The following is a 24,209-nucleotide window of genomic DNA, read 5'->3' as shown; positions in this document are numbered from 1 at the left end:
TTGACCACTGGAATCATCTCCAGAGGCAGCAACTCATGAACAAACAACTTGAGTCGCCCTGCCTCAGCACAAAGCTGGCAGCGCCCGCGAGGCCACTTATCGCTGGCTCTGACCTTGGCAACCTCCACCCCCGTCCCGGTCCTCTCAGCCTATCTCTGAAAACCACTATTTTCACTCCGAAACTCAACTTGAAGTTTGGGGAAAGTTTACTCAGCCAAAGCCCATCCTCTGCTCTGCACCTGGCAGGGGACTACTAATAGGCAGGGGAGATGGGCATGTGAGGGCGGGGGTGGAGAACGGTGTGTCCCTGACCTGCCTTGACAAGCTAACCTGGATGCGCTGTTGTCTTGGCCTTCAGCGCCACGTATTTTCCCTCGACAGTAACTTGGCAAGCTTTTCATGTCACTCTGGCATCGCTCAGATTACCAGTTACCCTTCAGAAAAAGGGCCCTGCGTTTCAATGGCTAAGGAACTTTGACAGGAAGAGGAGAGGTCCTGACTAGAGGAGGGGGCGGCATTCATCTTTTGGCACCGGCGAGTCAGTTTGCGGAGTTGGCTGCAGTGAGACCTCAAGGCATCTGGGAGACCCCGGGGTTCTGACTGCCCTACCCCGCTTTCGTTTCCTTCCCCCACCCCTGGCTTCCCGAGTATTGGAAGCCAGCTGGGTCCCCGGGGTCGCAGGCCGCCCAGAGGTTCGAGCCGCGCGGCGGGGTGGGGCGGCGCGGGGCACCGCCTCCCTCCATACCTTCTCTCCCCGTGGAGCACATAGGAGCTGCGGAAGAAGCCCAGGAGCTCATTCTCGATGAGCGCGTTGTAGATAATCTTCAGATTGTAATTCCTCTGCGCGTCCAGTGTCCTATTCAGCACCACCACTAAGACCTGGGTTTGCGGGTAGAGGAAAAAACCGGCCACAGGGACAGCCCCAAACGCCCTGTCCTCAGCCAGCTGCACTTTCTCCACCGCCACTCGGGAAGCGTGCAGCACTACGTAGCGGGTGGCGTTCCGGCACGCGATCTCCACGTTGACCTCCCCGGAGAAGGTGAAGTTCTCCATGAAGGCGGTGAGCATCAGATTGTAGTGCAGCGGCTTCAGGTGGCCCGACAGGCGCAGCTGCGTCCACGGCTGCCACGGCTCCCGCTCCTCCTCCGACGGCTGCTGGGCCGACGGGGTCCCCGGACTGGCCACCCCACCCGCCTCAGGCTGCAAGGAGTCCCCGCCCGCGTGGTGGTTGCGCCGGGCCGATCCGGGGAGGCTCCCGTTGCCGCCGCGCTCCGGAAAGCCTGCGGGGCCACCTTCGGCGCCTGGCGTGGCACTCGCCCCGCACTCGTCGAAGCGCAGGCTGAGCAGCACGGCAAGCATGGTGACCGCGAGCAGTGCCACGAGGGACACGGCGAAGGCTAGCACAAGCCGCTTGTGTACCGCGATGTGGCGCTCCGTGGTGCGGGGTCGCACTCCCACTGAGTCTGCCCACGGGTCGGAGAGCCCCCTGCCGCCAGCGCGAAGCGCGGCGTCGTCTTCCCCCATCCTGGCCGCGAAGGGTGAGCTGCTCTTCTCGGCCCCCTCCTCCTCCTCCTCCTTCTTCTTCTTCCTCTTCTTTTTCTTCTTCTTCTTTTTCTTCTCCTCCTCTTGCTCCCCCAGCTCGCCGTCCAGGGCCATCACACCGCCTCCTCCTCCTCCCCCGCCCCCTCCGGCACCCCCCGCGGGCGGGCCGCGCGGGCCACCGCCAGAGCAGGCATCGGAGAGCGCACGCGGGCCGAGGGCGCGCTACTGGGGATGCTGGCCCGGGTTCTTTTAAGACGGGTTCTGGCCACAAGCGACGGCAGCTTTCGCGACCCCCATCAGCCCCGCCTCACTCCGGACACTGGCTGCCGAGGCGCCGGGCTGCGAGCTCTGGGACGCGCCTAACTTGGAAAGCGTCTTGCTTGCCCAGCGCGCGCTACTTCTCGGGCGAGCACCCTGCGCCGGGGCACATGCTGCCCCCGCCCCTGCGCGCCTGCGGCTCCCGGCTCTCCCTCCCCTGCGCCGCGCTCTCGCCTCGCTTTCCGCGGGAGCCTTCCAACCGGTCCTGGGGAGAAGGACGGGAGCTGTGGGAAGAGCGAGGGTGTAGAGAGGGAAGTTAGGGCTTCCGCTTTCTCCCCCAACTCCAGCGGCGGCGTTCAGTCCTCTGGGTGGAATGTGCTCTCAGCGGCAGTGACGGCGGCCACAGCACTGGAGGCACCCGAGCCATACACCCTGCAGCTGGAGAGGAAAGGATGGCCGAGGTGGGAGAGACTAGAGTGAACCAGCAGGAGGAAGTCCTAGGGCCGCGAAGCTACGGCGGAGATCTGTCCTGGAAAAGCCTTCTCCACCCTGGGCACTTTAAGCGGCGGTGGCGGCAAACAGCAGGAGGTTGCAGACCCGACAGCGAGCCTGCCTCATTCCAGTCTTGCTCTGCCCTCCGGAGATGACAAGTGAGAAAGAAGTGTCCGGCCGGGCCATCCCCTTCAGGTAGATGAAGCTCTGGGTTTGCTCCATATCCCCAGGGGGAGAGCCGAAGTGCGTATGTGCGAGCGCGTGTGCATGTGTGTGCGCGTGTGTGCGTGTGTGTATATACACGGGCTCCGGGTTTAGATTGCCAGGGCTACTCCAGCTGCATTGAGGGACTGAAACTCCCCGAGAAAGGCAAAGGAGAGAGAGAGCGCGCGCGAGGAGGCAGGAAAGGCGGGAGGGAGGGGAGCGACTGAGCGGCAGAGGCAGGCACTGGGAGATTAGAGAGCTTTTCTCCGCTCTGTCACACCAGACACCCACAGCCACAGAGGGGGTTGCTGAGCCGCCTGCAAGAAGTACATTGTAAATCTTTAGCGCAACAAGCCCCACAGTCACCCCTCTTCCTGACTCCTTAGCCCCACCGCGCTCCACGGAGAGATCCTAGGAGCCTTTGGCTATTAGCATAGAGAGCAAAAGAAGATCCTGCTAGGGAGATGTGGCTGTGTCAGATTTCACATCAAGCTCGCCAGAGGATTTGGAGGATTGTATGTAAATTGACATAAATTCTCCAAAACCTGACTGCATACATTACATTATACTGTGCGATGTGTCCAGGTGTGCAGTACTAAAATAATGCTTAGCAATGAAGCATTAAAATCCTCCGGAAGTAAAGGCCAAAGCAAGGTGATGTTTTCCCCATAGGATAATTTCCATCTTTAGATTGGGGAAATGATTAAAACACAATGCCTACAGTGTAACATTCAGGACCAAAAGCTTGAGACTGAGAAAAGCTGGGCTATGAGCTTAGTAGAACAGTAAACGAATACATTCCATGATTGGTCAGTTTTTCATTTCACCTAGCCATAATTACTTTCTTGCAGCTTTCCAGTGTTACCATGAACATTGTTTAAACTTTGTTAGGATAGTTATCAATAGACAGTTTGCTGACAGCAGGCAGCATCAAAATAGGTTCATAGCCCATTGGCTGGTTATGGACTCTTGTCTGAGTATATTGGAGTTTAAAATTATAGTGCAGAGTATGTATAAATATGTAGGATATCCAACCCTCAGAATTTGTGTGAAGAACTCTAATTGGAACAATATTCAGAAAACAGCCACCCCAAAGGTGACAGCTAAGAAGCAGGAGTCTCCAGTGTTTAATAAAACAAAGTGTGATTGGCTTATGGGTTAATTTAAAAAGTGAATAATAGAAAGAAAATGAGGTAATTCCTTTTTACATGTTTCTTTCATGTCTTCAAATCTTGAAGGCATTTTACAAATCATGTCTATAGCTATTTTCTTACAAAAAGAAACAGTTAATGCTTCTGGCTTTGGAGTACTGAAAATAGGCAATTAAAATATTGTGTTTGCCTTTAAAAGCTTGACCAAAGAGACCGATTACACATTAACCTTAGCCTGATAACCTCTAAAAACACAGCCCTGCTCGAGGAAGCCCTTTTTCATTTATCCCCAGATGGGATACATGCTTAATGCCATGCATTCTAAATGTCCATTTGAATCATTTTTAAATGATGATGAAAATAAGTGCCAGGGTGGGATTTTTTAAGCATGTTGTATGTGGGCCGTTAGCAACAGACCAAGGGAAATGCCACATTCTGTTCAAGTTACTTTTTTCTGCTCTGTTTTTAAATGCCTGTGCTCTTGCTGTCCATATGCATCTGGCTATATGCATTTTAAGAGTTGAAGAGTTGGGGTTCCTTGGTTTGTTTTCACAGAATCAGGAACTATAGTGCAAGCAAGTAAGAGGAGCCCTGAGATCCTCAGCAGGTCACCAGACTTCTCTGACTTTAGGGTTTTAAACTGGTAATTCAGTATTACTGATCCAATATCCATGGATTTAGTGCATTTGTTTATCAGAGGCTTCTGGAATCCTCCCCGGGAGTCTAAGAACCACTGCCTAAAGGAAGAAGTTACCCACTAAGGGATCTTTAAGACTTTCTCTTTCTAAAACATTAGTCAAGAAAAGATTCAAAGAAGGCTTTTTCTGTTTGTCCTTTTTTGAAAATGTGTACAAATTTGTGGGATACATGAGAAATTTTGTTACATGCACATAATGTGTAGTGATCAAGTCGGGGTATTTAAGGTGTCCATCACCTGAGTATAATGCATTTTTGCAAGGTATGGTTACCCTATTCTGCTGTCAAACATTGAACAGCTAGATTCCTTCTGTCTTCCTGTATGTTTGTACCCTTTAACCCAGTTCTCTTCATCTTTCCCCTTTCCCTCACTCATGGTCTCAGTCTGTTATCTCTTTCCTCTCTTTACCTGCATCTATTCTTCTTTGTATTTTATCAATGTGTGTATGTACTTCTGAAAATTACTACAAGGAAAGTCTCAAATATTTCTTACTAGCTCATGGATTCCCCTTAAATGTAACTTTGCATAATAAAACTTACTATCAGGATCAAATAGGTAAATATTTCCTCCTTTCATATCAGTGTTACAAAGGTTTTCAGTGAATTTTCTTTTTTTTAATTTCTGAAAGTATATAGCACACTTTCCCAAAGAAGCAAGCACTTTAGTAAAATAATTTTTAAATATTATTTTTCTACAGAATGTTCATTCTACCTTCAAAGCAAAAGTGGAGGGGTGAAATTTCAGAGTGTGTACCTCAGAAAAATATTAAAGATATAATTTACTAATATTCCTTTTTAAAGTTGTTTTCAGTGTTATAGGTCACTAGATTCGAGATAGGTTTGATTTTGCCAATACTAGAGCCATGTGGTGCTGTAAACAAGGAAATTAAACTTCCCAAAGTACCTGATGCTTCTCTCAGAAACATGTTTATTTGTTAGGAGAATTTCATGATTACTTTATTTAGCTAATAAATATCACTAAAGTCATGATGTGGCCATATTTGATTCAGGGGTTTGTAAAAGTAAAAATTATCTGAATATTTAATATACAGGAGGCCAAACAGAAGTTGTTTTTAATAAAATCTACACCTTGGTCCTGAAATGATCAAAATGAACTATCTTCAGTGAATGTATTGGCTTCAGGATCTTACTCTTTGATTGTTTATAATTTAACTGCCTTTTTTTCTTTTCTTTTCACACTGGGTGGTATATAGAAGCACATAGTTAGGTGTCCTTGGGTACTCAGTCTCTTCACATGTGAGTAAAACCTCATGTCCAAAAACAGCTTGGCTCGGGAGAAAGAGCTAGATCCTGATCACCTTCATCTTCCTCCATTGTCCTAACCCAGTTACTTAATGGACTCAATTTCTCAATGTGTTAATGTAAAGGAGTTAGATTTGGGGGTATCTTTCTGCTCTGGACTTCTGTGAAAAATATACAGAAGCTAATATACTACCCTCTTTATGTTCTCAAAAAATATTTAATTAATCTTCATGAGAAGCAAAAAAATAATTCAATTAAAAACTAAAACTTTAATGGGTAAATAAATTTAATAAAAGCACACTGTACTAGAAAAAGTACAGGGGAAACAAACAAATCTTACTATTCTGGCAGTCAAAACTAGGCTGATGTATCATATGAGAGGGATATGTTTCTGAAGACCTCCCTCAACTGGAAACCAATATGAAAAAAGAATGGTGAAGTTTCTGTTTAGCAGCTGAAGTGGTGCCGCCATGTGGCAATAGCAAAACAGCAGTTTGAAATTTGAAACTGATCATTTGATGAAATGTTTAATTTAGAGCAATTAACATTACTGCAAAGTTTATTAATATTTTTATATTGCAAACTTTCAAAATTTTATAACATTTGACCCACTTGATATTGTGGGGTTTCATATAAGAACTACCCTTCCAGACAGAACATTCCTCAAGATCTTGAAGATGAGGAAAGAATTATTTAAAATTAACTATAATTGAGATAGTGAAATTTCATGATTTCTGTAGTTTGTCACAACAATTAACACCTTCATTTAACTGTTAATTGTCTGACTTGTTATTTGAAAGGATTAATCTAAATGGAATTTACATCTAAATTTGATTATATCTTTTTACCTCATAAAAACCTGTGAAACCATGAATTTGTTTTTATCTTTTTTCATTTTTTATTTTTACTTTTTATTGGATTTATTTTAGAGATTAGGTCTCACTCTGTCGCCCAGGCTGGAGTGCAATGGTGTGATAAGAGCTCATTGCAGCCTCGTACTTGAAGTTGTTTTTAACAGAAATATTTCCTAACCTATTAATAGAATACTATGTGTTATTAGTCCCAGAAAAGTCTCCCGAGTATGTTTATACCAAGCTAGAACAAGCCTCACAGCATAAAATGGATATCTCTAGAGAGCAAATGTAAGGAAAAGAGTGACCAAATAATTCAAGTGTCATTTCCAATTTTAGCATTACATGTTATATCCAAAGAGAGAATTAGTATCTCAAGAAAGTTATATCATTATTTGAGGGGCTCTAATGCTAGGTTAAAACGCTTTAGCATTCACTCTAGACTCTTTGGTTTATGACTTCTATAAGAAAGCTCTATAAAAAGGCAAAGTATATATCATGGAAATGTTTACAATTTGTTCATGAAACATGCAAGCATAATATAGACCAAAGTCTACAAACAATAGAAATTAAGTATTGTTCCGGAAATGTTTCCATTGAACTAGTTAATTTGTCTAGTCACTCAAGAAATTGAAATAGTGAATATACTCCTATAATTACTACCATGAACTTAAATTGCTCACATCCACATTTCCAGATAAATATGGCAGGAAGAATTAATGAAAATAATAATAATCACTAAGATTTTTCAAGGGCTTAACTTGTGCCAAGTATTTGTGTAAGCATTTTATGCTGTCTTATGTAATCATGAAAATCACTGCCTTCAGGTCAATGCTATTATTTCTTCCACTTGACAAATCAGGAAACTGAGGCTAAAAAAGATTAAATATCTTGGCCAGAGTCATTGAATTAGTAGATGGCAGAGCTGGAACTCAAAGCCAGCAGGTCATTTCATTACCTTTACACTTAACCTTTATGTCATACTCCTTCCTGAAAGATAAGCCAAATATGAACTATCCAATTGCATAATGAATACTTGCTACATAAATTATGAAGTCAGTGCCAGGCACTATGCTAGTGATGTATCACTGAAGCAAACATGCCTGGTCTATACTCTCCTTGGAGAGGACAGTGCCTAGTACATGATAAGTGCTATGTGTTTGTTGAATAAACGAATAGAGAATAATCTAGTATGACCCTGAACAGATAAATAATTATAATTTTGTAAGATAATGATAAAAAGAAAACTCGACAACATTATTACTCCTGGATTGAGAACTAAGTAATTGAAAGAGTTGACTATAGCTTATTTTCATACTGCAGAATAAGCAGTTTACATGCTTTAGGAATCTTACCTCTTCAATGAATCCAAAAATATATATTTAACCCAGGCTTATTTGACAGCACAAATTTACATAATTTGAATGGTGCCTCACCTATTTCAAACCATGAAAAGTATCTGCTTGAAAGGCACAATAGACAAATATTAATGTAAAGTCACGTAAAGACATCTCCTGCTTTATTTCATCCACATGTATCTTCTAGTCCACGTACTTTTTTCTGTCTTCCAATCATTTATTTCCCATTCTTTCATTTAATAATAAAATATTGTTTATCATTTAAAAACTTTGCTTACTACAGATAGATTCTGCTTACTACATACATGTTTATCAATATAGCTGTTTAAATGAGGTAATTACAGTATTTTCTTGAATCTGAGTAACAAGTGATTATTATAAATGGGTTGATGAAGACACATTGGAAGAAATATGGTGAAATTTTTCTTTTAGATAATGAAATATCACTAGTATTGAGGTCATATAGCTGTATGTAAAATTTATTTATTTTTTTTTTATTTTTTTTTTTTTTGAGACGGAGTCTGGCTCTGTCGCCCGGGCTGGAGTGCAGTGGCCGGATCTCAGCTCACTGCAAGCTCCGCCCCCCAGGTTTACGCCATTCTCCTGCCTCAGCCTCCCGAGTAGCTGGGACTACAGGCGCCCGCCGCCTCGCCCGGCTAGTTTTTTTTGTATTTTTTAGTAGAGACGGGGTTTCACCGTGTTCGCCAGGATGGTCTCGATCTCCTGACCTAGTGATCCGCCCGTCTCGGCCTCCCAAAGTGCTGGGATTACAGGCTTGAGCCACCGCGCCCGGCCGTATGTAAAATTTAAAACCTAATTTTGAACTACAGTGTTTTCTTATTTTTAATGATATATAACATAATATAAAATATATATAGTTTTGCTAAGTGAGGATTCTGGTCAAAGATACAGTCATGTTAACATGAGAAACACCCCTTCTGTTAGAGAATAGATCACAATATGTGTATATATAGCAAATATACAACAATAATTACAATTGTTTTATTTTAAAACCTCACTGAATTCCTACTTTCAAACTACGGAAAAAAGATGTATTCTGATTTTTTTCTTCAGGTACTAGATCTGTACATAAATAATATATTTTCTTAATCGTGAACTGAAAAATAGCTCTTCTTTGGGGGGAGGGGGGATCCATGCCTTTTCGTTGCTTATATTCAGAGATGTTTGCTAGAAAACTACCAGTTTCTTCCACCACATGACACTATAAGAATCCTTCATGACGCTATAAGAAACCTCTTTAATTTCAGGGTTACACACCAAGGCTACACCAGCATCATATCATTTTTTCTTTCTCTGTACATGTTTTCCTGAGAGTATATTGTCCCATTCACATCCCTATATAGGCTCTGAAGTTACTCTCCAGGTGCCTTGAAAGTTAGGTGAAAAATGTAATTCTTGGGGATCCAAGAATTAGTCCTGAAGTTCAAACAATTAGACTTTGGCTAAAATGGCTTTTTCTTGGTCATTAAAAAAATTATTTGTATGCTATAATTACAAATACTAAATCTAAATATGTGAGTATGCTTTGTATTATAAAGTTAAATATGTTGGGTCTTTTCTTTTACATTTATATTAACAACATTAAGCACTAGGCACTATACAAAAGATAAAAGAGAAACAGAGTTTATAACCAAATAATAATCATGGAATCTGTATCTGGAAAGAGATATAACTTTCCTACAAAATAACTACACAAAAAGTTCAATTACTAATTCTTGAAAATAGCCAGCTGCTTGATGGAATGAAACTTTTGGATCTAGAACAGTCTCTATTAAAAAAAAAAAAAAAACAATGAACCTAAAGATGACTGTTTTGGGTTATCAGCATATTAAAATTTGGTATCACTTTATGAAATAAATTTAATTCTCATAATAGAATTGATGTAATATCTAACTTGCCTGTGATCTTCACTTTTGTCACTTTTCTCTTTGGTGCCACCTTGTGGGTCAGCCAGTAACAATACATATGTAGGGTTTGGAGGGTTTTTAGGTTTTTAACTGTGCTTGTATTAAAGTTAGACTTACAAAGAAATGTGATACAATTCATATGTGAGGCAATTTTGTTTGTTTTCTCAAAGAAGCAACCACTTCACAAGAAGATTCTGAAGTTGGCCATTTTGAACCCCAGAACAGTTTCTCATAGATTAGAAATATTGGAATCTGCACAGAAATCGATATTCATTTACAAGATCATCAAACTTATCTTGCATAACATAAGTGGCAAGCTCTGACTTGTGATTTTTTCATAAGAAAAATGTTTTTTAACTCAGTATCATCATTTCTACAAGTGTCCCATGATAATTGATTCTAGGTGATTTGAAACACTGTTTAGTCCTGTTTTAGAAAAAGCTCCTGTATCTGATTTAGTCTCATATGCAGCTTACTTCTAACATCAGATTGAATTTGCATTGAGTTACCTTACTCAGTTTGTTTTTTAATTATGTTGCACTTACAAGGGAATAAGGAAAAGTCAGTATAGTGTGTTGAAATGTCTTTTTTAATTGGGACACACAGGAAATGTGTTACAGGTTCCCAAACCTTCTTCATGTATTAGACATGTTATAATAATCTTTTGAATAGCCAAGTGAAAAGGAATGGTTTCACCTGAACATGTTAGAATTTATTGCTACATTTTTGTGTGTTGTGGTGGAGAAATAAATTTTTAAATTGCATTTAGGGAGTCATTTCAGAACAAGTAGAAATCATATGTAATCTGGTCACTTTGAATGTGTAAGTGTTTGTATCTGAACTCCTCCTGCCCTATTAAGAGTTGAAGGTTGTACTATATGTTACTCAAAAAGTAATTTTCCCCGGATGTGCAATAAGGCCTCAGATTTGACCTATAACCTGAATGTCATAAGCTATCCATTATCTATGCTGGAAGCACACCACCAACAAAAAAAAAAATTTAAGTATTTTTATAGGCTTGCTAAAATCCGATTATAGAACCAAGACAGTCAAATACCACGAGTAAGACTGCAGAAACCCTAGAATTTAACTCCCTAGTTATTCTTAATGAGCGAATACTATGCTTTGTGTCTAAAAGCAATGTATTACACTTTCCAATTCAGAAAATGCATTTTAATTGTTATACCCATTGATGCATCAATCTGTCCATGACATTCTGACATATATATACAGTTTCCTATGGATTTGGTATAGGAGCAAATTAAAAGATACACTAGAATGGTAACATTTAATCTATAATCCTCCATTTAACCTTTATGTGGCTGTCACTGAACAAGTCCTGTTTTTAGCGTTGAACCAAAAAACAAAAACAAAAACAAAAAAAACATGCACACACACTAGAGAAAGTGTGTTTTTTAACCTGGAGACCGTGAAAAAGTTTTGACCATTCCCCCACCCCCATGCTTCAACTTTAGCTTTGATAGTGAGAGTATGTCTTCCTTCAGTTTAAGTTGAACATACTTCTGCATAAGACCCTCCAGAAAGCCTCTTGAACACATACAGTTTTGGGGGGAATGGGGACTGAACTATGTATAAATACGTGATACCTCAGCACACAATTCCTGGGATAAATTTTATCCTCTTCTCATTTTTATTCTTGTTAACTACATGGGGTTTTTTAAACAAGTTACCAGAAGCAAAACACATTTTACCTTTACTCTGATACATGTTTCAAATTAAGCAGATCCTAATTAATTGGGTTACATTATATAACAATAGCCTTTTTAATATAATATGGTTTTTATGATCTCTCTTTTATTTTTCTTAAAATGAGACCACACTAAAGATTTTCTTGATATTTCTGAGAATTTCATTTTCAGTTTCAAGAAATTATTTATTCATTTAATCTTTCAATGTGGAAAAGTAATGAATACTGATTCATTTTTAGAAGCGCTAACATTCAACTAGGTAAACTTCATATGTGATGGCTATTAATGTTCTCTTTCATCTTCTAGACAGAAAATCAAAGCTATTTAAAGTAAAGGATTTGTTTCAAATCAAGGTACGTCTACAAGTTAACATTAATGTTTACAAACACTTCCTGTGATCATTGTGTCTTATTTGGGTGTATATATGTCTTTATATCTATCTGTAAAGATGTAGTTGCAAGTAGATGAGAGACAAATGTTCATGTTTCTATATAGTCTGAACAAAAGTGTTATCACTATGCTAACCTGCAGTGTTATAAAATGCACCAGTAGCTCTTTGTGCCACTTCTTCATTTTCAGTGGTTACCAAGATAGTCAAATTAAACTGCTGATGTGATAATCATCCAAATATTTAATTCTAACACTAGGCTTATAGACTTTTTCTATTTCTATGAGATTTACCTATAGTAGATTTCTGTTTAATGTTCAATGTTCTATAGCAGTTTCCTTTTAAATGTTCAGAGCAGGAGCTATACCCTCTAGGATGTGCAAATAATCAAGTCTTAGCAACATTATAAAATATAATCCACATTATGAATCAAACAGAATGAGCCTTCAGATCTGATTGCCTAAGGCTCAAAATGTTAATGCTCCTGAAACACCTTGTACATATTAGCTAGTTGAAATTGCATTAAAACAAGAGAACGAATTGTAGTCTTGACCTCAGTCTCACTTCACCAGTCTTTGCCTGCTACTGCCAGCCTGAGAGGGGAGCTTCTGCTCTGTAGATGGATGGACAGCTGCTGATCTTCACCTCCTGTCTGTTCCCACAATTCTAAAAGAATTAGGCCTGAGGAACTTTATCTTCTGGTGTTCTATTGTGAACTGACTTTATTAAATTTTTTCCAAAGTTCAACGTTCTTCAGTTCTTTCTTGGGAGTGCAAATTGAAGAGAGACAGAGTCAGTTCCAAATGAACTGAAATTGTTTTGTAAAAAATTAATTCAAACAATAATGCCATGGAAGAGCACTTTGAATTTTTCAATTCCCAGGCTATTGATTCTAAAAAAGAAACAATTCCAAATTATCCACATGCTCTCATTTATTAGTCTAGAGCTCTTGCCCAAAGAATTATTTGCCAAGGTAATATATAGAACATCAGGATGATTTACTTGCTTTTCTAATACCGTTTTGCCCACAAACTCTATGGAACTGAAAGCATGTCAGCAGCAAAAGAAGGTCCACTAGCAGCTATAAAAGAGAGCTCACTAATGAACAATAAATATCTAAAAGTAAAGGGAAAGGAGCTGAATTCCATTTTCAAAAGCCAAACTTCTGCAGTAGGTAAATATCACAGATAGCATTGCTTATTATTTATAATCACCAAGAGTAATTTATCATTTATTTAAATCCTCAAAATATGTCGCTGCCAGCCACATTTCCACCTGCAGAAAAGTTTGTTATGACTGCCTGGTTTTGTAAAGTCCAGACAACTTTACACTAAACTTAATAACGTTCATTTACTCAAAAGCTGTTCTAAAATTGTGTAGTTGATGAACACTAAATGAAAGTTAGTGCTTTAACTGAAAGATAATTTTCTATACCCTTTGGAGTCCAGTCCAGTACCATCAAGATCTGGGAAAATAAAACTAGTAAGCACTTTGACTTTTTCTCAGAAAATCATTATCTACTTCCTTCATACTTACTTAACATCTCAAGAAGAGGAAAGAAAGGCGGGGGAGGGGAAATATCTAAAATTTTAATCTAAATCTTTCTTAAACTGTACCTTTCAAATACATAAAATACTGTGTGAAAGGGCTGTAAAAAGTAGTGTCTAGTAATGACTTCCAACTCTATAACTTGGTATAAGCCTTATGGAGAGTAATTTACCAACGGCTGTCAAAATTCACAAATCTAAAGACTGTAGCAAGACTCTTGAGATACCTTGTAACTATTGGCATGATTCTCTTCTACTAGAATGAAAGTTTCTTAGAGGGCAGGAAACACATATGTTCATTTCTGTATCCACAGAGCAAGCAAAGATTCTGAGACATACTGTTCTTCATATGCATATTTTGAATGAATGAAGGCTCCATTTGGTCGTATTTATCATCAGCTTCTTGGCCCTTACTACTCCCTTCTCTCATTTAAAGCTTGTGTCCTCTTCCTTGCCCAGCACTCTTTTGGTTGCATACCTGATAAGGGTGCTCTTCAGCTTGGCCTCCTATGACTTTATTCCTCCCCTGTTCTACTTTTAGAGTCTCAATAAACTCTTATTTCTTATAGTGGAAAAATGCATTTATAAATCAAGACTGTGCACTGAATTTGCTCATTGCTGCTCAGGTGTTGTTGCTCCCATGTCCAGTTGCTCCCAGTGAGCCACTCTATTGGAGTTGGTCCCACAGCCAAGACCCTACTCTAGCCTAGAAACTTGTCACCAGAGCATTAATCTACATTTTAGAGAGGATTGTCTACCAAAAAGAACTGCATCATTTTTCCTGAATAAATAATATGTTCTAGAATCAGTGTGTGATCCTCTCAGCTTCCTTGTTGGAAACCAAATGATGGTTCTCCTGGAGAAATAATTCAACTAAATGTTGAAACAATTTAGACTGTACAATAGAGTCATACTTGACAGAAGAGTTAGATTTTGAAATCAGCATATAAGGTAAGAAGTACCTAATGTCAAATTTGCACTTGAAAAAAAAATTCCTAAACTGTGTACACTTCGCATTAAACCATGATTTTGCAGATCCATTCCTATACAGCAACATTTATATATAGATGTGCATAGAAAGTATGTGCCATCTTACAATATTTTCAGTATTTTAATTAAGTTGAATTTGAATAAATAAAATACTCACATGCTATAACTCGGCTGTTTTAAGAACACTGCTACCAATTCACTACTATGTTTACGTGATGCCTAAATAGGCAGCCAATGCAGAAAGGTCAGTTAGAAAATGATGCCAATGCTTGCTTTTCTTTCTTTCCATTGAAAGGGTGCCGGTGAGTGTCAGGGTCCACACAAACTGGGAGCTGGAGTGGGCATGAAGGCAGTTTGACGGGAGTCAGGGTCTACGGAGGGAGGGCTGCTGAGCAGGGCAGAGACCTGGTAGAATCAGATGCTTGGCTCCTCACAGGGAGTCCACTTTCCTAATGCTGGAGAAGGTACAAACATGGAAAGAGGAAAAGTTGAGGTGAATGATGTGGTATTAGATTGCAGTTGGAAGAGTGGATATATAAGTATATATGACATGTAAATAAACATGGATTTAAGGGTCTGTCTGTATGTATCCATTGAAGGAACCTGGGAGCAACAATGCCTGAGCAGCACTGAGCAAATTTAATGCCTGGTCTTGATTTCTAAATGCATCTTTCCACTGTAAGAAACAAGAGTTTATTGAAACTCTAAAAGTAGAACAAGGGAAGAATAAGGAGCTTTGAACATGTTGGGTCAGAAGGTAAGAAAGTTCTCAGAAAAACAATGAGAACATGATCAAATAATCCAGGAGCCACCTTGAAGGAGCTCCTACTGACCAAATCTGGAAAAACTTAAGCATAAAAATAAGTAATGAGAATAATGGGATTATAATCCACTGCATAAAGAGGAACCCATGAATCCACAATTATATAATAAGTAAATAGGTAAATGGGAAGAAGATAAACAGTTAAGAGATTGGGTAAGAGATTATTTCTTAAATTAGAATGCCAAGTAATAAATACAAAAGGAATTCAAGCAAGACATCAATAAATGCTAAAATTAGTGGATGAAAGTGAGATGAGAAACATAATTTTACAGAGCTTCAAAGTATCTTTCTACAAAATGTTTAATTACAAAGGGAGAAAAAGTTAATGTTATAGTGGAGAAACCTAACAGACATTATCTGATGAAGTGATCAAAGTTAACACGCCCAGTAATTGGAAAAATCAATATCATATGTCACTTAATCAAATGCAATGAGAAAAACACAACGTCACTTCTCTAAAATTTATAACCCGGTTATAATCAAGAGGAAACATCGGACAACAGAAATTCGGAGAACTTCTATTGAATAACTGACCTTCAAAAATGTCAAGGTCATGAAAGTCAACTAGAGATTGGAGAACTCATTCAGACTAACAGAAGGTAGAGAGACATGGCAGATAATGGAGTGTAATGTCTTCTCCTGAACTGGACCTTTTTACTATAAAGACATTATGAGAACAACTGGCAAAACTTGAATCGGGTCTCTGGGAGAAGTATATTCAGGAGTCCACAATACTATTCATGCAAATTTATTAAATTCATTCATGCAGATTTTCTGTAAGTTTGAAATTATTTGAAAATGAAAAAATAAAACAAAACCAACTTTATTCTTATTAATTCTTTTTTTAAGCTCTCACTGCAACTCTAAAGTTATACAAGCCAAGAAAGGAACATTAATGGGAAATTAATGACAGTATCAATAAAATGGAAAAGAAGATGAACCAATTACATAACGTCAACCAACCAGTTTTTTCAAAACGGGTTTTACTGTTTGGGATTTGTCTACTCTGCTGGCATCCTGTAGGTACCAGCTTTGCTTATTCACATTTTCCCTTCACATAGCCTGTGTACCCATTTTAAACACAGCAGAAGATACTTTGAGAATACCTTCTGCACTACTTTTATCTTTTATTTTCTTTCGTTTTCTTACCTTCCTTCCTACTCTCCTTTATTTTTGGAAGCTGCACTCACCCTACTGGAAGAACCTATTCTGAACATAAAGTAGTTTGCCTCATCCTGCTCATCCTCATGACAAATAGGTTAAGTAGCATCTGGTAAGATAAGAGAAAAGAATAACTACACATTTACCCTTCTGCACCCTCATCTTCTACCCAGCTGTCTCTCCTCCCTCTTCCTCTTCATCACTATTTTCCCCTTCTTTGGAACAGAGATCTAAACTGTTCTTAAAATTTATTAAAGAGAAGTGGACCTCCAGCAAATTTTCTTGCCCCTATAATCTAAAGTATACTCCTCACTTGAAACATGAAAGAAAATCAGGGTATAAACGTTCCCCTTTTTAAACTTTTTTATTTTCTCAACCATCTTCCTCTGCATTAAGTCAGGGCTTTGTAACAGTCTGCCACTCTAAACAGCACTTGTCAGGAATGTGTGAAGTTATTAAAAGAGAAAGAACTTTAGAAGATCTAAATTCAAATTACCTTGACTACCATTCTTTAGTAATAAAAGGGGAGGTAGAAAGAAGACAGTAACCACCAGATTGTCTAAAATCTCCAGCAATATTCATCCATCTAAAGCATCTGCGAAACAATGACCCCAAGTTATATTGGGAGAGATATTTTAGCTCTCTTGCCTGAATCTAACTCACAGAAACTTGGGAAATGTCAAAAATCCCTTATTCTAAATGCTTGGGTCAAGAAGTGTTTTGGATTTCAAATTCTGGAATATTTGCATATACATAGTGAGATATCTTAGGTGTGGGACCCAAGTCTAAACACAAAATTCATTTATGTTTTATATGCCCTTTAAACACCATAGCCTGAAGGTAATTTAATATAATTTTTTAATAGTTTTGTGCATGAAACAAAGTTTTGACTGTTTTGACTGTGACCCATTACCTAAAGTCAGGTGTGGAATTTTACACTTGTGACCTGGAGTGCATCATGTTGGCATTCAAATAGTCTTGGATTTTGGAGCGTCGGATTTCAGATTTTTGGATTAAGGATGTTCAACCCGTATTAGATAGCCTGGTGCTTTTCTCCTCATAATCACTCCAATAATTATGAAAGGATAATCATAAAGATGACAACAATTACAACAAAGATGATTTAAAAAATTAAGCCACTTGGCAGCACTATTTGTGGCCTCATGAAAATGATTCCCAATGTCATAATTCCCTCTGAGATTCCCACAATAAAAAACTATTGGAACTAGAACTGCATACCGCACTTACTAGTCATTTCACATGATGCCATGTTCAGGCATAGCTGGTATGAGTGCTGTTTGCTTTCACCAGTGGAGCCATTCTCAGTAAGCTTCATCTCTGTGCTGATGAGAGCCTGGGTCTGTTCTTCTGGCCCAGGATCTTCTCCACATCTCTCACAGGACTGCAGCTCTCCTTTAGATATTCTGTGTACCACAGGAAGGGGCTCAGATGTGTTCCCCAATTTACAGCAATCTCTTTTCAACATGGTAACTAATGCAAGTATTAGACCACAAGGCTTCTCTTTGGAAACTTGTCCAAAGGAGGTTGTCATCTCTGCTATTCATTCATTCATTCATTTATTCAATAAATATTTATTAAGCAACAACTGTGTGCCAGGTACTGTTTTTGGCATAGTGAACAAAACAGATTAAAACTACTAATCTTGTGGAATTTGCATTGTAATAGGGGAGACAGACAAATTTTTTTAAAATGAAGTAAAATAGATAGGGAGAAGAACAAGGAGATAAGGAGTGCTGGGCCCAGGAAGAAGGGTTACAATACTAAATATGATAATTAGGGAAGCCCTCAAATTTGAACAAGGATCTGTAGGAAGTGGTATGTTGATATCTGGGGAAGAGGGAACAACAAAAGCAAAGGAATTGATACAGGAATGTCGCTGGTGTCTGAGATATGGCAAGCAGGTCTAGGTGGCCAGAGTGGAGTAAGATAGGAAAAAAGGAAAAGTAGGTAGGGTTGGAAAAATAATGGGGAGCCAAGACTGGATAACATTTTGTAGGCTATTGTAAGTACTTTGACTTCTACTAAATGATGGAAAGCAACTGATAAATGTTGACTTTCAATTGGAAAGAGCCATGAAAGTTGATGGATGGTCAACTTTTGACCTGAGGAATTACATGACCTATTGTAGATTTCAGAAAAGTCCTTCTGGTAGATTTGATGAAAATTCAGAGAAAGATAAAAAAGAGGGTAATTGAAATAATCCATGCAAGAGATGATTGTAGCTTGGATAAGGGTGGTAGTAGAGGGGTCATGAGAAGTGATTGAGTTTTGCTGAAGGATTATACATGGCGTGTAGGTGAGAAACCTCAAGGTTGATACCAGGATGTTTGATCTGAGCAGCTAGATGGATGAAGTTGACATTATCGCAGGACAGTTCCCCAAATGGCCCTGGACCCACCAAATTCTCCCCCTTTCTTATTTATAGTTACCAAGAATAACTGTAGAATGTGCTGGGAATGCAATGTCCTGAGATAAGGAGGAACTGCCTGAAACAGCCTGGACCTTATTCCTGTACTTCCTAGGGAATGTAACATCTCAAGTTAAAGAGGGACTGCCTGGGACAGCCCTGGGATTGTTCCTCTCTCCTGGGAAGGAAGATCACCTCCAAAGCTTATCCATTGAGTCACACTACCCCTGTGGTGGCAGGCTGCCTCTCCAGGTTCCTCAGCTGTGGTGCAACAGAAGCAAGCACAATCAAGACTCCATCTGTTCAAGGCAGCTTTCTCAAACCTTGGGGAACCTACTCACAATGGATCACAGGCTTCTTTTGTTTCTTGCTGCTTATCTGTAAGTAATTAACTTGCTGCATAAAATGTGTTGCATATGAGTGTGTTCTGTTTCAGACTCAGGGAATTGGTAACACTGCAGCCGAGGACGCAGTGGGCAGAAGTGTTCAGACTCCTGTTCCCTGTGGTTGACGCAGTGATGATAATCTCTGCTGTCCTCCACAGAGTGGAAGTCCTCTCTTGGGATTGGTTATTGGTGAAACCACTTCCCAATTTATTAAGATGGCAAAAGCTTAGGGAGGGGCAAATTTGAGGGGAAGATCAAGATTTTTCTGTCAGTATTGCGAATAGTCAAGAATATGTGGTCCAAGAAGTGATCATTATCTTTGGCATTGTGCAAGTCATTAGTGACCCTCACATGAACAGGCTCAGTGTTGGAGTGTTGGAGGAAAATACCTAACTGAAGAAGGTTCAAGAGTGAATGGAAAAAGAGCAGTAGTACGTGGAGAGTACAGACAAGTATTTCCAGGGGCTTTTCTTTAAAGAGTGATAGAGAAAGGGACATCACTTTTGGATGGGGGGAGAGTTAATTATAGTATGTTTGTATGCTAATAGAAGTGATCTACTAATGGGGAAAATCTTGATGCAAGAAAGAAAGGGATTTGTTGGAATCTTGTCCTATAACAGGTGAGAGGGGATGGGTTCTAGAAGAAAAGCATCTTTGTTTGAGGTCAGGCAATTCATCTGTAGGAACCAGTAGGAAGATGGGTACCTGTGGTAGTGGATGTTTGTGAACATTCTTTTCTTTTCCATTGTTTCTATTTTCTCAATAAAGTGGGAAGCAAAAATCAGCTGAGTGAAGATGAGGAAGAAGGTGTTAAAGGTTTGAAGAGAAAAAATGAAAAGGATATACTAATCCAAGGGGATGCGTAAGTAGAACATAGATAATGAAAATGCTGGCCCTTAGGATTGTTGGGCGTAAATGCTCATATGATATTGGTGGTCACAAATTTGAACTTTCTCTAAAGCCAATTTTTGCATGTGTGTGCAGGCCTGGAGTAGCTGGAGAGGTGGATTTAATAGGATTGAGGATCAAGCAACTACAACCAGAGAAGAGTGGGACAAGGGAGATAAAGGATATTGGCAGGGGAACAATTATAAACATGGACCATGATCAAAACTGAATTTGAAGGAAAATAGGGATAAGAGGGGTGGAAGGTAAAAAATAGTGGAAATGAGATAGAATTAATAGATTGTAGGTCCCTGTAAAGTTGAAGAAGTATTATTATGCAGTACTCGTTATTGAAATGAGGTCACTATGCTTAAGGCACAGTGAATCCTAGAAAACAGTGGCTTTTGTTTCTCATTAGGCAATACATTCCTCTTTGCTCCAGAATGCAACATACATGCATCCTTTTCTGTACTATTATTTATTAAGAATTCATACTTAATTCTACTGACTGACACTCAATTTTAATGTACAGTAGGGAATTCCTGTACTATATATTATGAATCCATTCCTTTGAATTTCATTTATAATACTTCATGACTGACACCTGGTTTTCCACCAAGACTCAATTTTCATAGCAAACCTCATCATCATAAGCCCCCAAATTAACAGGATGAGGAGGAAGAATTGGCAGGCTAAAGAAGATGATTATATCAATTAATGCAGAGAAAGCACTTGATAAAATCCAATATTCGTTTGTAATTAAAAACTCTCAACAAGTTAGGAATAGATAGGAATTACTTCAACTTAATGAAGAGTATCTTTAAAAACCTTGAGTATTTTCATCAATTATAACAAATGTACCACTCTGGTGGTGAATGTTGATAAGGAGGGAAGCTATACATGTGTGGGGAAAGGAGATATGTGAGCAATTTCTGTACCTTCTACTCAATTTTCTGTGAGCCTAAACTTGCTGTAAAAAATAAAGTTCATTTTTTAAAAAAACCTACAGCTGTCATTCTTAATGCTGAAAGACAGAATGCTTTTCTCTAAGATACGGAACAAGGCAAAGATTCAGTTCTCACCACTCCTATTCAACATAATACTAGAAGTTCTAGCCACTGAAATGGGGGCAGGTTGGAAACAGAAAAAGAAAAAAAATAAAAAGCATACAGTTTCAAAAGGAAGAATTAAAATGGTCCTTATGTGCAGATGACATGATTGTCTATTTAGCAAATTCCATGGATTATACAACAATAAAACTCCAAGAACCTAAGAAGTGATTTCAGCAAGATCACAGGATATAAGATCAAGATGGAAACCAATGTCATTTCTATATACAGTAAGTCCTCTCTCTCTTAATATCATCAATAGGTTCTTGGAAACTGACTTTAAGCAAAACAACATAAAACTAAACCCAATTTTTCATCATCAAAGTTATAACAAAGTGATGTTGAGCAAAACTACATTATTTCAGGACCTGCCATACATCACGTCACTTAAAATTACAGTTTCTAAGAACCTAGCAATGGCATTATGTGAGAATTACTGTAGTAACAATAAACATATGAAAACCAAAATTAAAACACATTTACAATCAACCCAAGGAAAATGAAATACTGAGGTATAAACTCAGTATTGAGTATTGATGAAAGAAATCAGTGATGACAAATAAACAGAGAGACATACTATAGTCACAAATTGGAAGACAGCATAGTAAAAATGTCAGTTTGCCTCAAAGTAATCTGTATGTATAAGACAATTCTTATCAAAATTCAAGGAAGTTTTTAGTAGGCATTGGCTAGACTATTCTAAAATTTATATGAAAAGCACAAACCCTAAAATATCTAAGATAATCTAAAAAGAAGAATAAAGTGAGAGGAATCAGTCTACCTGATATTAAGGTTTATAATACAGTAACAGTAATCAAGACTGTGTGCTATTTGCCAAGGCATGGACAAAGATCAATGGAACAGAATAGAAAACACTGAAATAGTCCCATATAAGTATTTCCAACTGATTGTTTTCCAATCAATTTGTAACAAAAGTGCCAAAGTAATTCAGTGAAGGAAGGATAGCCTTGCAGTAAGTTGTGCTGGAGCAGCGAGCACCCATAGGCAAAAAGAAAAAGAGAACATCAACCTTAACCTCACATCTTATACAAAAATTAATCCAAAATTGATAATAGACTTAAATGTAAAATATAAAACATTTCACAACAATAGAAGAAAGTCTTCAGGATCTAGGACTAGACAAGTAATTCTTAGATGATATCAAAAGCATAATTCATTAAAGGAAAAGTTGATAAATTAGACCTCATTAAAATTAAAAACTTCTGTTCTGCAAAATGCACTGTTAAGAGGATAAAAAATGTACAGACTGAAAGAAAATATTTGCAAGCCACATAACTGACAAAGGACTAGTATCTAGAATATAAAGAATTTTCAATACTCAGTAGTAAAAGCAAAATAATTCAACTAGAAAATTGATATGAGCAAACATGTTACTGAAGAGGATGTACAGATAGCAAAAAATGCATGTAAAAAGATTTCAACTTCATAAACCATTAGGGAAATGTGAATTAAGCAACAATTAGCTATCACTATGTTCCAATCAGAATGGTGAAAAAGTTTAAAAAATAGTAACACCACCAAATATTGGCCAGGATGTAAAGGAATCGAATCACTCATGCATTGCTAGTAAAAAAATGTAAAGAGGTACAGCCACACTGGGAAACCTTTTCACAGTATTCTAAAAACAAAGCATGGAATTACCATACATCCCAGCAGTTCTACTCATCAGCATTTATCCTGGAGAAATAAAAATTTATGTTTACACTAAAACCTATACATGAATGTTCATAATAGCATTTTTCATAGTAGCCAAAAATTGGAACCATCTCAGATGTCCTACCATGGGTGAATGGTTAAACAAACTATGGTGCATCTATATCTACTATGAAGTAGAACTCAGCAATAAAAAGGAATGAGCTATTCACACACAAAATAACTTGGATGCATCTCCAGGGAATTGTGCTGAATGAAATTTTTAAAAGCCCCAATTCCAAAAGGTTATATAGTGTATGATTCAATTTCTGCAATATTTATTAAATGATAAAATTACAGAAGTGGGAAAATGATTAGTGGTTTTCAGGGGGTATATACTGTAAGGGTGAGAGGGCTGGAAGAGTGCAGTTTTATAAGGGCAGCATAAGGGACCCTTATGGTGATGGGACTATTCTGTATCTTGACTCTGTTGGTAGTCACATGAATCTACACATGTGATAAAATTGCATAGAATTAAACATATATACATACTCAAATGAATGCATGTAAAACTGGTAAAATTTGAATAAGGTAAATGGATCGTAATCAATGTCAATTTTCCAGTTGTGATATTATACTATAGTTATGCAAGATGATATTAGCATTGGGAGAAACTGGGTGATGGATATACAGAATCTTTCTGTATTATTTCTTGTAATTGCATATTTATCTTGATCTCAAAATAAAAAGTTAAATAAATAAGAGAGACCAAAAAGTGGCTTTCCAGTGGAGAACTGAGATAATCTGAGCATCTTATGCTCCAAATAGAGAAAGTATGCAGTAAAAATTAAAAAATTATACATCTGTAAATTATATTGAAATTTACACACCATTTTGGGGAAAAGTCAAAGAAGCAAAAACAGCAGCATACACTATTAGTTTTAACGTGAGGCTTTGAGACTATCTCTGGCCTTTTCTCTGGCCAAAGGGAAAGAAATTCTCAGATCTACTCTGAAGCCTTTCTTAGACTGAGAAGCCTCTGATAGCATTTCAAAGCAGCTTAGTGCCAAACATTCTTTGAGCATCCAGTAAGAGTCTGTTTGCAGCTTAATAGAAAGACTTTTTTAAGTTGCCTTTTGACTATACACAATGAGTTCTCTTTTTATCTGGTTCCTGATTACTCTCTGACCTTTATCATACAAAGAAACATCTTTCAGCCTGTTTCAATCTGTACTAAAATTCAGACAAGAGGAAGCATCCTCAAAGCTGGATTATCTGACTCCGAAGCCAGTGTGATCCTCCTACTGCCTTCAGCAGCTTTTCATAGTGTTCAGCCAGAACTGACATTTGTACATTCTACACTGCCAGCCCATAATGACCTCTCTCA

General features: G+C 38.6%; 1 protein-coding gene and 1 pseudogene across 3 annotated transcripts in view; one reads left to right on the top strand and one right to left on the bottom strand.

Moving 5' to 3' along the window:
• TRHDE (thyrotropin releasing hormone degrading enzyme) overlaps positions 1–1,945 on the bottom strand; it is a 425,213-nt gene extending 423,268 nt beyond the window's left edge. For both annotated transcript variants that reach the window (XM_015152258.3, XM_077954735.1), the window contains exon 1: positions 746–1,945. In XM_015152258.3, the coding sequence (XP_015007744.3) occupies positions 746–1,656 (911 nt within the window). In that variant the 5' untranslated portion in view covers positions 1,657–1,945. The remainder of the gene's footprint in view (positions 1–745) is intronic.
• A 25-nt stretch (positions 1,946–1,970) lies between these two features.
• LOC144332962 (uncharacterized) lies at positions 1,971–21,062 on the top strand (annotated as a pseudogene). The gene is made up of 3 exons (XR_013401238.1): positions 1,971–2,487; positions 18,905–19,169; positions 19,944–21,062. The product of XR_013401238.1 is annotated as an uncharacterized LOC144332962 (transcript).
• Positions 21,063–24,209: the final 3,147 nt, after the last annotated feature.

The sequence above is a fragment of the Macaca mulatta genome, chromosome 11 (genome assembly GCF_049350105.2).
Source record: "Macaca mulatta isolate MMU2019108-1 chromosome 11, T2T-MMU8v2.0, whole genome shotgun sequence".
NCBI classification, from domain to species: domain Eukaryota; kingdom Metazoa; phylum Chordata; class Mammalia; order Primates; family Cercopithecidae; genus Macaca; species Macaca mulatta.
Note: the sequence above shows the minus strand (reverse complement) of the source record. Positions and strands in the feature narration are given on the sequence as shown.